The sequence below is a fragment of the Egretta garzetta genome, unplaced genomic scaffold (genome assembly GCF_000687185.1).
Source record: "Egretta garzetta isolate BGI_Z169 unplaced genomic scaffold, ASM68718v1 scaffold206, whole genome shotgun sequence".
Taxonomy (NCBI): domain Eukaryota; kingdom Metazoa; phylum Chordata; class Aves; order Pelecaniformes; family Ardeidae; genus Egretta; species Egretta garzetta.
The window spans coordinates 1,573,547-1,588,715 of record NW_009259984.1 but is presented as its reverse complement, the minus strand read 5'-3'; the positions used below and the strand labels follow the sequence as shown (position 1 = coordinate 1,588,715).

The 15,169-nt window shown below is 34.3% G+C and overlaps 1 protein-coding gene across 1 annotated transcript in view; it reads left to right on the top strand.

Annotated features, from left to right (window-relative positions):
- The window catches only part of AK7 (adenylate kinase 7), a 26,625-nt gene extending 12,797 nt beyond the window's left edge, over positions 1-13,828 (top strand). The window contains 9 exon segments of the mRNA XM_035896013.1: positions 96-245; positions 1,698-1,826; positions 2,130-2,271; positions 3,755-3,883; positions 4,861-4,926; positions 6,861-7,058; positions 10,024-10,244; positions 12,470-12,628; positions 13,790-13,828. Of these exon segments, the coding sequence (XP_035751906.1) occupies positions 96-245; positions 1,698-1,826; positions 2,130-2,271; positions 3,755-3,883; positions 4,861-4,926; positions 6,861-7,058; positions 10,024-10,244; positions 12,470-12,628; positions 13,790-13,828 (1,233 nt within the window).
- Positions 13,829-15,169: the final 1,341 nt, after the last annotated feature.

Sequence of the window (15,169 nt, the reverse complement as noted above, 5' to 3'; positions counted from 1 at the left end):
CTCAACCCTCCATTCTTGTGTATAGTTTAAGCTAACAGTGTTTTTTTAACATGCATAGCTTAAGTCTGTAAATAAATGTAGCTTTTCTCTCTCAGCAAATGCATTTGGATATGTTGCTTGTGAATCTGCGAATGGAATCTGTGTTTCTGAAAGAGGCTTTCAACATTAAGTGGGTTGCTCAGGCAGGACTGGTAGAGAACATTGAACAAATCGTCAAGGAATACAAGCAAAGTCGAGGATTACTGGTAATGGTTTGGTGCATGCTATTTTAAAGCGTGCCTTTCTTTTTTTCCCCAATAAATATGGTTATATAAACACAAGCTTTAATTTCTTTAAGTAAAAATATATGGAAGACTGATACAGATGCAAAGCAAGTGAATATAAAAACTGAAAATTAAACTGAAGAAGTTAAGAGGAAATATTAATTAAAACAATAATCATTACGTTTTATTTCTTTTATGCCTAAAACTGAAACCCTGTAAATGCAAATAAGCTTCCTGATGGAGAAGCTGCTGTTCTGAAACTAGTTTCTGTCTGCAATATATGGCATTCCTGGTGTATTTTGCTTCAAGAACACAATAAGTGTATCTTTTATTTAAGCTTTTTTATAATAGTCAGTAGTTAGGTGAGTATTTTGTGTCCTTCATTTTATGTAGCTTTCTTTTTACCCTGCTCTGCTGTGTAATGCACTGAGCAATTTTGCTGTTTCATATATTAGCTTAATATTTAGAAATTCTATATTCAAACATATAGGGAAAGTTATCGAAAGGTGTGGAAAAATGCTTGCATACATCCAAGTGTTGATTGATTGGTATGATAAAGCTGTTCAGCACGTCTAAATATTTTCAGGCTTTGAACAAGAGTTCACACACTGTAAAACAAAATACAGCTACTGTTGTTCCAGATTGTTCATTAAAAGTCCCTGCATACCTCTGAAAGGATTATCAGATCTGTGTTTGGGTTAAGCTACTGCATCTGAGTATGTATGCATGTAATTAAAAAAATTCAGTACAAAATATGCACATACCAAGTGACAAGGAGAGGCAAGGCTAGCTGGGCCTTTGTCCCTGTCACTACTCTCTTAAATTTGCAGTTTGCACTCTCAGCTTTACTGAATTAAGGTAGGCAGTTAATGACGTATGATTTTGCATTTGTTGCATAGTATATTTCATAAGTATATACTGGACTCTTCATTACACTTATCCATGGGACAGGTAGGCTGAAAAGAGAAATCAATAATATCTTAAGATTGTGACAGAACTGAAATTTTTGAGGTAAAAATAACTGTTGTGATGACAGCAACTCTACCTCGATTGGGAAATAGAGCTATTATATGTGTATAGTAGAACATCTGCCACCTCATTCCAAAATTCACTGCATCCTATCTATGGGGTTGTGTTTCGTCTCTTTGATCATTCAAACACTAATAGTGCCACCATAAGTTGGTCTGTGACTCTACTAAGTAGAAGCCTGCTTTTTCTCCAATGGCAAAGTTGTCCATTTAAATGAAGTAATTGTGTTACTCAAAGCCTGCTGATGATATAGGAGAGCGATAAATAAATGAATAAAACTAATACATATTTTCAGTTTTAATTATAATAATTGCTATTTCCTATTTGTTATAGTAAAAAGATTGTTCCCTTTACATAAAAACATCCATATTGTTTCAATGATGTAATATCTTTATCTTTTTCCAGCCTCTCAAAGTGTGCATTCATGGCCCTCCTGGGGTTGGCAAATCTACCATTGCTGAAGAGCTCTGCAAACACTACAAGCTACATCACATTAAGATAAATGACGTGATTTCTGAAGCAATAACAAATCTGGTGTGTTGCTGTTTCCTAATATTGCTATTATTTTAATATCTGTGATTCTAAAATGTTTGGCATCATTTACAAATTAGTTACAATTCCATTTTTTTAGAATGGAAATCTCTTTTGACGTACTGATAACTCTGGGGTACTCACTGAACTCTTTTTAGAGACTGAAGGGTGCTCAGTATCTCACTGTCCAGGAGCATATGTGAAATGAATTGTTTAACAACTTTTTTCCTTGTATTGCATCTGTGTATAAAAGAAATTTGGCTATGGGATTTCTGAGACTGTTCATATGTCTGGTCTTGTCTTCAGGAGAAAATTGTGGCTCCTAAAGAACTGGACTCTGACAGCGTGGGAGAAGAGGGAGAAGGTGATGAAGAGGAGGAGGATAAAAATGTAGAAGCAGCTCACGAGTTACTAGATAGAATAAAAGAAAGCATGGAACAGAATGCAGGTAGGAAATACGAAGTACTAAGGTGGGATTTAGGTAACTAGTGCAACCCTATGCAAATGGAAAATTAGGAAGTACATTGGTGCTTTAGAACTTTTATGTCCTGTTAAAAGCAAGAATCATGCCCTGCCCATTTCTATGTACCTTTTTTAAAAATCAAATACAATGTTTTACATTATGCATTATATACCTTGAATATCAAAGTGAAATATTTTTTATATACTGTGGTGCTTTTTTTAATTGTACAAGTTCCATCTTTCTACTTCTTTATATATTTTCTATAATTCTTTTTACCCTATAAGTTTATATATAAGTAATAACAGTATACTCTGAAGCATTAGACGCTTGGCCAGATTTTTTTAAAAACATCATGTTTTTTTCTCAGAACAGGGAACATAATTTATGTACTATAAAGTAAAAAGTTAGTGAAGCATATCTTTAACAAATTTTCAAAGAAGAAAAGTATTCTAGTAAGAAAAAGAGTTAGTGCACTGTCATATGAGATTGTGGGGGTTTTTAGAGTACCTTATACCTCATTTTGACCATTCTGGAAAAGTAAATAGTATTTACTGAAGCCTGTAAAAAATTTTAAATTGTGCAGATTGAAAAAGGTCCATAAAAATTGCCATTACTGAAAAGTACTGATTATCATCTATTTATGAATAAAGTCATGTAGTTTTTGACTTAGTGCTTGACATTTTCCATGCAGTATAGAGTGATCTCCCTTAAAAATGCATTCTATCACTAAACATTTACCTGATTTGGATCTCGTGTATCTGCAAAGCAATGAACTTGTAACACGCTCAAAAGCTTCAGTAATGAGATCTATGGCAGCATCTCTTCTGCATGCCTTGCTTTGTTGTTTAAAATAATAATGCCTTTTAAATTAGTAACATACTTTTATGATTACAATGGTTTATAAATATTTAAGACTTTTAAAAGCCAAAGCAAAATAAAGTAGGAAACTGGAGTCAATGGTTGCAAAACGACAAAAGCATCAGGTCAAACCAAACTTTTCACTCCCACATATTTGCTCAACAATGTAGGCCAAGTTAATAAACCACTTCATATCTCAATCTATAAATCTGAAAATGAAACTTGTAAAACCTATCCCATGTTTTCAAATTGTAATTGTTTTCTAATTGTAAATAGAAAATTATTGTTTGGTTTTTTCTATAAATATTTCTTTGTTGCCTCTATTAAAATCTGACTACATTATTCTAAAAAAACCTAACTTCATGTTTAGTATCCTTAATGTTCTAATATTTATATCCTTGTAAACACAAATATAATTTTATTTTATAGCTACACGTTTATATTCCATAGATCACTGCCAATGTGTAACACACAAATAGTAACTCAAAATACATAAATTTTTTTAGGCTGTAAATAGAAGTTGCTCTGATAAATGAATTAAAATGTTAGTAAAATAATTTCAGCTATCTCTTTTCCATAAACTAGGTACCTATTAACCTTTGTGTCTTAGGTCGTCTAGATGATCAGTATGTTGTTACATTTTTGAAGGATAAGCTCAAATCTATGCCTTGTAGGAATCAGGGCTATGTTTTAGATGGGTTCCCGGAGACCTATGACCAGGCAGAAGACCTTTTTAATTGTAAGTACTGATGCTTTTGTTTTTATTGCTGCTGATACTGTCATTGTCATTATTGTTCTCAGTGCCATAGTAGCTGAAGTGCATCAGCACTGTAATGACTGCAGTTCAGGACACAAAGTTGTTTTCACAGGATGTCTAACATGTAAGAAGGATTGTAATGCACTTTATTTAGTTTAAGCACAAGATAGTTTTCAGATTTTCTTTGCTGGCAACATAAATGCACAAAATGGAGGATGCTTTCTTGTTCTCTGTTGGTCTACTCCACTAAAGCAAGCTCTAAGGCAGAATTTCTTCATAATACTTAAGGGCCGCTTAATGAGGGGATCCAGCCAGTGCACCAATACATGTTTTGTGAGCCAGATTAGAATGGGGGTGTTAGATCAGCTACAGTAAATATATGACTTCAGAGGAGCTCTGCAACATACATTTCAAATTGTGAGCAAGCACTGTCCATGCATTAAGACCAAGAATCATCTCCATATGTAAATTACATCATGAGGTTTGAAAGAAAACAAAAACCAGTCTTGTTCAGCTTAATATGCTGGGCTGTAAATTATCATGCACAGCTGATGCTCTTCAAGCAGTTTTACTGTCTATTCAGAAGAGCAGACACGTAGTGGCAGAAACCATTTTAACCATGCTACTGTAAAACACTTCTACTCACTGTTCTGAGCCCTGTTTGGTTTTGGCAGAATAATGTATTTGGTCAGGACAGCTGTACGGACACATTTTAAAATTGTGTATGCATGTGCATAGTTCTGCTGTATAGGCAAAAAAATATTAGTGTAGAATTCTGTGATGTCTGGCAGCATGAATTACTGACTTCTCTAAACTGGTGTCCAGGTTACATTAATTTCCAACAATTAGTATAACTTGAATATAGACAAACCTGTGTTTCTACTGGGCACATTTTTAACAAATATGATGATATTGTTGCTTCAAATAAAAATTTCAATAATTTCTTACTTTTGATTTAGTGGAAAGTGAAGATGAAGAAGAAATTAAAGGCAAAATACCAAAATTTGATGAATTAATCACACCTGGTGAGTTTGATAGATTTCTTTTTAGATAAACAGAGTTTTCAAGTACTGCTGCCACCAACGAGAAGACTAAAATATCAGTCCATCTGTTCATATTTATTTTATGTTAAATTAAATATCTAATTCATGTAATGCTGCTGCCCTCTTATTTGAAAGTGAACAATTAATCAAAACGAAGGTTTTCATTCAGTTTGTGGGTGGTTTTTTGTTTTTTGTTTTTTATCTTTTATCTTTTTTTGAAAATACCATCAGCTGTTGTCTCATAACAACAGTAGTGGTTGCCTTTGTTGTGATTACAGCAGCTATTAATGGAATAAACATGAGCTCCTGAACCTGGCATATTAAAAAAATGTAAGTTTATCTTTAGTGTGATATCTTGAAAAATGTTACCAAATCCATTTTAATGCATCAGTTAAATTGGGAATTAAAATAGTGCAGTTTTCATCTATGCAGAAATGGCTTTATACTGGTGTTTTCACTGTTCTGTATTTCTTTGGAAGTTTTGATTACATTCAAACAATACATTTGGCATATTTTGCATTTCAAGATGTGTCCAGTTAGATAGTGTAAAGGTTGAATATCTCAAATGCTTAGTGTTTCAGTAAATGATAATTTACTGGCTTCAGTGGAAGTGAAGAAAATTCAGAACTTTCTGAAAAATTCCTTAGCCCTTGCACTGACATGAAGGGGGCAAAGGTTTGACTGAAAATGCAGACTACTACCAAGTTTGTAGCCACTTACAAATTGCTGATTTCTGAAGTAAATAATTTCTGTTATTCATAAAGAAAACCACTTTTAGCCTCCATTTCAAAAGAGGAAATGTGAATGAATTATTATGATGGTCTGGAGAAGTACCACTTTCTCTCCCATAACAAGGACCTCAGGCATGGGATCTGTTTTGAGAAGACACCTTCTCAACCTTGAAGAAAACTTGTTTAGAAAACAGAATGGTCCAGAAAGGATTTTTGTTGGTTTGAGGAGGTTTTCTTGGGTTTGTTTTTGGGTTTTTTGAAGTTTTCCTAGGGGGAGGAGCCAGGAGGGAGTCTGTGTCTGTGCTTGATTCTGCAAATTTTGTTCTGATATCAGAAAAATTACTTCCTGGCTTTGTTAAATGAACAGGTTTCAGTAGTATTGAGTAATGATGTTAATAGAAATATCAGAATATATTGTGATAAATTATATTAAGTCATATTTAATACATACAAATTGATTGCTGAGTTAATAAAATACTGCAAGATTCAGCCTAATGAAATTACAAATATGAGACTTCTGAAGGGAAGAAAGGAGACAGGTTTTTTTACAGATGCAGGAAAGATTTCTGGTGGTTTTGTCTACCAGCAGTACTAAAATAACATTGACACTACATTTTATTACATGTGGTGGCATAGTATCTTTAATGTACTATGCAATTTTTTAAATTTACTTTAATTCAGCAGATACACCTTTATTTGTGAGATTAAAAGTCACAATACAGAGTCATGACTTTTGGTGACTTGCTAGACAAGTGAGTTGTTAAATTTTCCCGTGTTACTTGCTGCTTTGGCTGCACTATTCATAAGATTATTTTTTTTTCTTATACTTATTACATGTATTGGCTGTATGATGGCTTTTTCAGAAAATTTGGACTACACTGCATTGCTGTTCTTAAGATTTTTGTGCTGCCTATTGCAAGAATAGTCTTGTTGCTAGTGCTAAGAAAGAATTTGGTGAAATTGGAATTCGTAGCTTCTTTACAGACATATCTCAATATTGTTGGATTGCTCTAGCTAGAGAAGTTGAATACAAGCATTTAAAAATTAAGTTCTCTGTAAAGATATATACACAGTTCATACCTATATATGTTCAATTGTGGTTTAAAATTTATTATTAACACAAAATAGGTAAGACAGAGGAAAACCAATGATATATGGGCGCTAATAATCTGTTCTCCTTCACAGAATTTGTTATTTCTTTGACCGCATCTGATGAATTCCTTATAAACAGAATAATAAATCTGCCAGAGAGAGTTGTTGCTGGAACTCATTATACCCAGGACCGTTTCCTGCATTCTCTGAATCTCTTCAGAGAGTTAAACACAGATGATAAGACTGTTCTCAACTATTTTGATGAACTTGAAATACATCCTCAATTTATTGGTATGAAATAATGAAATTAGTATATAAAATATTAATTAAAAAATTGTTATTACAAATTTAACACTTGTGAAGATCATATATTAAGTATAGATATATAAATAATATTTTTAATTAACATTGCAGAATACAAATACAACAAACATTTAATTATATACCTGCAAAAATACCTATATACTCATCAGGATTCTGAATTGTTCTTGTACAGTTAACCTATTTTTCAAAATAGGGGGGTTAATTGTTTATTTTTATAGGCTAAATGATCAAAACAATTTTATTACTTAGGTTACAGACCTCTGCACTGGGATCCTTCCAGACTGGCGTAATAGTATATTTTCATGGACTTTCAGTGTTACAGTTGCTTATATTTTTTCTTTAGACTTATCCTCAGATGTCATGACAATATATGGGTAATCTGTAAATGATGAAACATGAAAGAAAAAAATTAGAAATTAAAGGTGGAAGGCTAGGACTGAATCTGTTTTGCACTTTACCCGTATGTGAGAAAATTTGTCTTCCCTACTATCTAGAAAATTATGATCACTGGGAAATCTTGAGATTATTATAATCTGATTATTCAAAACCAGTGAGATCAGGGTGACAGCATTCTTAGGAAAAATGTTTGGGGGTTGGGGGGGAGAGTGAAAAAACAAATGGAAAACCCCACAACTAAAATCAAACTGCTGATATTTGGAATATCTATTTGAGATGGGTTATGAGAAGTTAATTCTTGAACAGCCTCAGTCATAATTGATTTCCTAAGGTTTTGTATTTAATGTCAGTCATGGAAATTATCTTGAGAATAATACCATACATGTGTTGTTAGGAAGTGTAGCAGAGCACTGTGAAGTGTATTACTCCATGGTAGAATATTGCAGTGTTTTCTGCTAAGAACTATGCCCAAAGATTACTCTAGTCCATTCGAAATAAGGAAACTCACTAGCCCACTAGTTTTAATTATCAAAGTATCACAACTGTGACTTCCAGATGATTTTCACATTCAGGTTATAGTGTTTATTCTCATCTTCAAAGGAGCATTGTCTTTAGGTCCTGTTTATCTCGGGAACTGGCTCTTTACCTATATTCACATCACTGATTGTTACCCACCAAAGTATGCAAACATACAGCTTTCTGTTGTAGAATGGTAAGGACAGATGACAAAAATAACTTCAGTGAGGAACCTTCAGCTCTGCAAATACCCCTCCATTCTAGTTGATGTTCCAGTTGGTTTATCAGATCCATAGAATCAAGTAGCACTAGATTCAAGAAGAGTGCCACCTGCTTTCTCATCATATTCTGAAGGAATTTAGTGGGGAATGGTTAAAAACTTATGCTTGATTTGTTAAATATTGACTCAAATTAATCAGATCTTTCTTCCACCTTAATTTTAGAAAATCATAACATATGGCCTTATGAATTGCTTTTATGATTATTATTTTTTCTGAGTCTGAAATATGATGAGTACAAAGGAGTGGGCTTCAAGATTCTGGAAACCCTACTTTGCTATAGTGACTCACTGCATAAAGTCTGCAAGTCAGTTTTCTTCTGTTTTGTTTTTCTTGTCTGCAAATTGGGGATGGTGACAGAGGCATGTTAGATCATCTACAAAAAGGCATGTTAAAGTTATAACAGCAATTTCCTTTGAAGAGCTTAATTTATGAACTCCTTTTCTAGTGATCTTTCCTCTCAATTAGCATCAGTGCTAATCTAATTTTTTTATTTTAAACGTATTTATCTTTGAGGATAAATGCAGTTATTTAGGACTGCTGTAATACTTGCATTGTAATCTTACTTGGCCACTTAAGAAAAAAATGCAGTTTTTCAGACCTCAAATTCAATGCTGAGACAGTTCTTAGCAATACTTCAAATGACTAGAAAAGTTGTTTATACATCTAGGTGCAGCTAAATTTGCTGAAAAAAATGCTTTCTACTTGACACAGAAAATGAATTATTCTTGTAATTTGGAATACTTCAGCAATGTAATTCCTGATTTTTTTGAAAGAAGAGGCTGTAAAAAAATTTTATCATGTAGAGTTTTGTTAGCTTTCTCCTCAATTCGTTAGCAGAGTTTGGACTTCAGGTCCAAATCACAAACAGTTAAACTCTTGGATTAATGGTGTTAGTATTGGACAGCAATCTTCTGTCTGAATTAGTAATTAGAAAGAAATGGGAAACATGCTTTGCCAATGGCTTTCAAAATAACTTCATAAAACAGAGGACTGTGGACTACTGTATTCTCATCTAAATTCTGTATTGTAGTTGTTCTGTTTTTTTCCCCTTCCTCTGCTTGCTCTCCTTACCCATTTCTGTGCCATTACATTTCCAGTCCCTTACCACTGAACAATCCCTTTATCTCTGTTATTCTCTGGATACCTGAAATGCCCACTCTTCCTCTTTTTCATGTACGTTTCTATACCCTTTCTGCCAGATACCTCCCCACACTGAATGCATACAGAGCCCAGAAAGCCCTGGAGACAGCCCCCACTTTTCTGTGGTTTTTCTTTTCCTTCTGTTTTTTGCAAGTTGAATATGCAAGTAGCCTCCAGCAATTAAAAGGGAGAAGAAATTAAATTAAAGGGAAACTCTTGCTCGGTGTCTATGCTCTTACATGAAGCTACAGATTTGTTTTGTAGATATATTTGAATGACCTCATTTTCAAGTTCCAAAACTTAGGCAAGCTGCAACTGATAAACAGAATAGTTGTAAAAATTATTTTAGTACATTTCTCCTTTACATCATCTTAAAAAGATAGACTATTTTAGCTGAAACTAGTATAGAAAATCAGATGTAGAAAACTTCATTCTGTGTAGCAAAAAATTGACATTCATAAGCAACTGAAAACAACATCTTATACTTGATAATTCAAACAATGAGAACACTGTATATTTTTAGGTCTTGCAGTTATTTACTGATGTCCATTGATAATTGACAAAAGCCTTGAAAAGTTCTCTCTTATATTGTTTAAAAGATGTAGCCAAATTTGAAGATCCTGAGAACAGATTTATTGTAAAAGAAATCGTCAAAGAAATTGGGGAACCTCGGAATTATGGTTTGACAGACGAAGAAAAGGAGGCTTTGGAACGCAAAGCAGCTGAGGAACACCTTGTCAAAGAAGCTCAAGAAAAAGCTGATCGAGAGCGTAAAGCAGCTGAGGAAAGGGCTGAAAGGATGGCAAATTGGGAAGAGTGGGTAGGTTAATACATATTTTTGGGAAACCATTATTATTTATATGTTTTAGATGGCTTCCAGCAATCAGTTACGTAAATGCACTTTAGAAAGTGTGGCATAAATTCTCTAGTTCCTTATATCGTACTTTAGATACGGGTTAGACTACCTTCACAGTGCGTTTTGTGGCCCAGCCTAAAGGATACACTCTCTTTTTTATTACAGACATAGAATTTTTTTTGCATGTTGGTATCAGCATGTCTTTAAAATTCTTTTATGATACTCTCCTTGTTGTTGCTGTGTCATAGCTCTTTTAATTTACTGTTTATAAATACCTACTATAATGAACAGCGGTTTTCCATAACCAGTCTTCTAGGACTTTTGCATTTTGCTCACTTTACTTTTAAGCAGCTGACCAAGTCTTAATTATCATGCCTTTCAAATAAGATTTTTAACTCAATATTGATAAATATTCCAGTCTGCATTGCAGAAAGGTTTCTGAACCTGCAAGAGAAACACCTTTGAGAGCTCAGTTGAGGTCAGTTCAGTGAGAACTACCCGATGCAGTCTGAAGGGTGCTTTTTGTTTGCTAATACTTTAATAAGTACTTGGTATTTAGGCTACCTGACCTCACAGGATTTGCAGATGATGCTTTTTTCTAATTTACTTTGCCACACCTAAGAACATTTTAGGTAAATAACCTGAAATGCATACTATAAGAATGTCCTTGTTCGCACCCGAAGTCAGGTTGTTTCACCAGAAGGCAGTTCCTCTATTGTCTTCTTCTAGAGCTATTTAAAAACAAACTGATCATCCCACAGAGAAATCCTTTCCTCACATTTAGATGCTCATAGACATCTATGGGGAAATAATACCCTGAAATTACTCACTTTTAAAGAAGCATTTACATTGCTTTGATGTTGGCTTGTAAATAAGTTTTCTTTGTTATCTCTACGCTTATTTACAGCTTCATTCAACATTAAATAGCATTTTGTACTCTCTGTAAAGTTGTCTAAAAGATTAGTAAGAGTAGTTAACACATTTTTAGCTATATTCAATCCAAAGCCATCTAACTTTCAAGAGAGCAAACTGTGCATTATTCAAAGATAAAGTGTTTAAATAAAATGAATGCTTAAGTTTATCCTTTTAAATAGGAAGATTCTCAGGAAATCTAAGCAACTATTCATTTGCCCTTGAGACTGTAGATTAGCTGCTGTCTCTGGGTTGTGACCAAAGACCACTTACAGGATTTATTCAGTAGCACTCCTGGATTGAGTGAATAAGGTAAATATCTTTTCCAGGTACTGGTACGTCAGTTTAATCTGAACATTGCTTTTGTGTTATGCCCTGAGTATAGAAAAGTGGTCTTCAGAGTGTCATCTGCTTGCTGTATACAGGCAGATATGTACAAGCACATATATAGGTATGACTCAGGCTACTGATGAAGAAAATGAGAGAAGAGAGGACAATAAAAATGTTTTTGAGTAATCTTCTAGCTAAAACTACTGCAAGTGTGCATGCTATTAAGTGCTATTAAGTGGAAGAAAGAAAAACTCACATCAGTTTTATTTCCCTGCCCCTCCTACTTCTTGAGTGTAATTACTGTATTTTTTTTAACCTGAATTCAAGAATAAATTTAGGTGGCATAAACAGATGTAATTCACTATGGTTTTAGTTTATTTAACACTCATCCCCCTTGAAAACTGACATAAATGAAATAAAAATAAAAAAACAAAAACCCAAAACCAAGCAAAGCAACCAAACCCAAAACAAATAAGCAAACAAAACCAACACAATTTTACAGTTATTTAGAGAGTCAGGGCTCTCTTCTGAGTAAAAATATTCTCCTTCCACTCCAGTTCAAAGACTCCTCAAGAAACCATCTGCATTTGCAACAGTAATAATTTTTGAAGTGATACAGTGTATTCCAACAATTTTGCCAAATATCTTATGGACCGCAGGAAGACTGCAGAATAAACCTCCTTTTAGATGTTAGAGAGAAAAATAAAATCATTTTACTAAGGAGATTATTTCAGTTTTCATCATGTTCAATTCTTTGTCCTCAGTGTGCCACATGCTCTAAATTTAATAAGCAATTCATAGTTTTTCCTGGCAAGTTGTGAGCTTTAAAGTTCTGTCCACAGCCTCTAACACTGCTTTTTTCTCTAGGCCACCATTATTATTTAGTCAAATGCTATTTGGTAGATGTTATCAACCTTATTCTTTACAATTTTGTTCATTATTTGTAGAATAAACATCTGGAAGAAGTGAAAAGACAAGAACAAGAGTTTTTGGAGGCTCAGTCCATTCCACTACGAAACTATTTAATGAAGAATGTCATGCCAACGCTTATGCAAGGAATAAATGAGTGCTGTAGGATCAGGCCAGATGATCCAGTTGATTTTCTGGTAAGGTGATTACGGTTTTTTTCTTAAATATGTTTGAAAAGGCTTAATGAAAATATTCATGCAGACCCAAAGAATCTCTGTTAACATAAGGACTTAAATTCTTTTTCCCCACTGTTGCGACAACAAGTAATTAATGGATAGTATCTGCAATTCTGGTGAGCAGTAATTACTGTGAAAACTGAAAGCCCAGCAACTACTCTTTATGGGCTCAGTTGATACTGTGTAGCAAGTAAAGGCCCAATCCAGCTTTGCTAAACATTAACAGGACAAGAATCACTACCAGAATCTGTTTCTCTTTGGTGTGTGCGCTCTGTGCGCTTTACATACCCTGCCAATTCTGTGACACAGAGGCCTGCAGAAAGGGGACATCGTTCTCCATCTTGCTCCCACCCCTCTAGGCAGAGCAAAACACCACGATACTGTAACAATGAATGAAAGCTCTTCAGTAATTCCCTTCACAATTAATGAGTTAATCTCATAAAACATTCATAGAATAATTCCAGTTGCAAAGGACCTCAAGAAGTTATCTAGTCCAACTTTCAGCTGAAAGCAGGGTCAGCATTGCATTCAGAGAATTGAGCTGCTGTAAAGTTATTGCTATACTGCTGTTCTTCCTGCACAGCCTAGGAAAGTAATTAACAAACTATCACTCTTCTAACGAAAAGAAACATCACCCAAGCAAAAGCTTAAAATCAGTGTTGCGTGCCACCTTAGGCACTAAGGAATTTTTAATTGTTTTAACCTTTTTGCTTACTGATGAGTGACAACCACCTGTAGCTGTAGGAGCATGAGATCTTCCTTACTGACTGCATAACTTTTAAAGATCTGTATTATCTACTCTTCTGGGTCCAGAAATCAGGCCACAGGGTGCTCCCTAGGATTTTCCATGGAGTGCCAAATACTGCCACAAATAGCTCACTTCCTTCCCTTACCCATGGTAGGGATGGGGTGACTGCTACCAAGGGGGAGAATGAGGAGGATGGTATTTGTGGCGGAGAGGTTTCTCCCACATGTCTGCCAGAAATTCCATTTTAGAGCTATTAAATACTTTCTGTGATTTTGCTTAAAGCAATGTTATCCACTATATTTTTGTTATCTTGTGTAAATTTCAAAACTGGAGACTTGAAAATAAGTGTAACTTTGAAAATCTTCTGTTTATAGGCAGAATATCTCTTCAAGAACAGTCCTGATATTGAATGAGATTAAACATTAAATCTTAACAGCTGTCAAAATTGTGAAGTAGAATGGGAGAATGCTCCTAACACATTTTAAATAAAAATACTTAGTTTCTTTGTTTTTGCTTAGGCTTATTATGTAATCTCCTTTTTTATTTCTTAATGTTACAATGTTGTACTGGGTTTTTAATATTCCTTCTACAAAAAAGTACCATTTACCGCACATGTTGATTAATACATTTGCGCATCTATTTCATATGCCTATTTGAAACTATGACCAATGAGAATCTGTTCTCCCTCCAACATTTTATTCCTGGGTTTTTCCAGGTACACATTCTATTTAAGCAATATGTTCTTGTCCTGATCCATAGCAGATGTAGACAGCTAGCCTGAGAAAAAATTTCCTTGGAAAAAAACTCAACTGTTTTCACTGAAAATGTTAATAAATAGAAGCAGCAAGACTGACTGGATAAAGAGTTTCCCAGCGTAGGTATGTCATGAAACCTGGGGTTTTACTTGGTATCAAACAGATGGGTGTCATTCTCATTTAATTATCTTCATCATTCAATATTTGATACATGTTTTTTATAGATTCTTGAAGAATCTAGACTTTCCAGCACGTGGCTGTCAGTCCCTCTTTTATTGACTTCACTTACCTCTCACAGAAACTGTCAGTACCTGCGCTGGCTGAGCTGAAACTGGTTGCGTATTTGGCCTGAAACAAATGCAGGATTCTGACAAAACAGAAAGCAAGGACTGTTTGGGAGAAGGGGTGAAAAAAGAGGAAGAGCCGAAAGAATGGTGGTATAGAAACATTTTGCGCTTATTTTATCTATTATTTTTAGTATTAGAATTTTAGATGTATTAATGCCCCAAGTTCTTATTCAGATACATTAATATTTTCACAGAGAAAGTCTTAATTTCATCTGTTTTCACAGTCTCACAGCCAAGTCAGTGATGATAGCCAGGAACAGAGTTCAGAACCATCATCTCCTATGCTAAAGAAACAGATTTCTTTGGGATCTGAGTTTCCTATATGCTGCCAGTCCAAGTTACCATTTCTCATGTGTGGCAGCTGGAGATGAAATAATCAGTAATTTTAGAGAAGTTTTTAGTTTGAGTGTCCTATTTTTCAGAGTAAAGATGAAAATAGGACACTAAAAAAGGAGATAAAGGGGGTTTTGTGTGCGTGTTCCTGTAGTACATTTACTTTTCTGAAAATAAAGTTTTGAGCTGATCTGTAAAAAGTGTGATTTTTTTTTTTTTTTAAATTTTCTGAAATTTATGCAGCCTATTGCAGGCAGAGCTTTCAAACCCAATTACTAGAGAAGGACCTCTTTGCTCTGGGGGGCATAAAAAAGAAAAC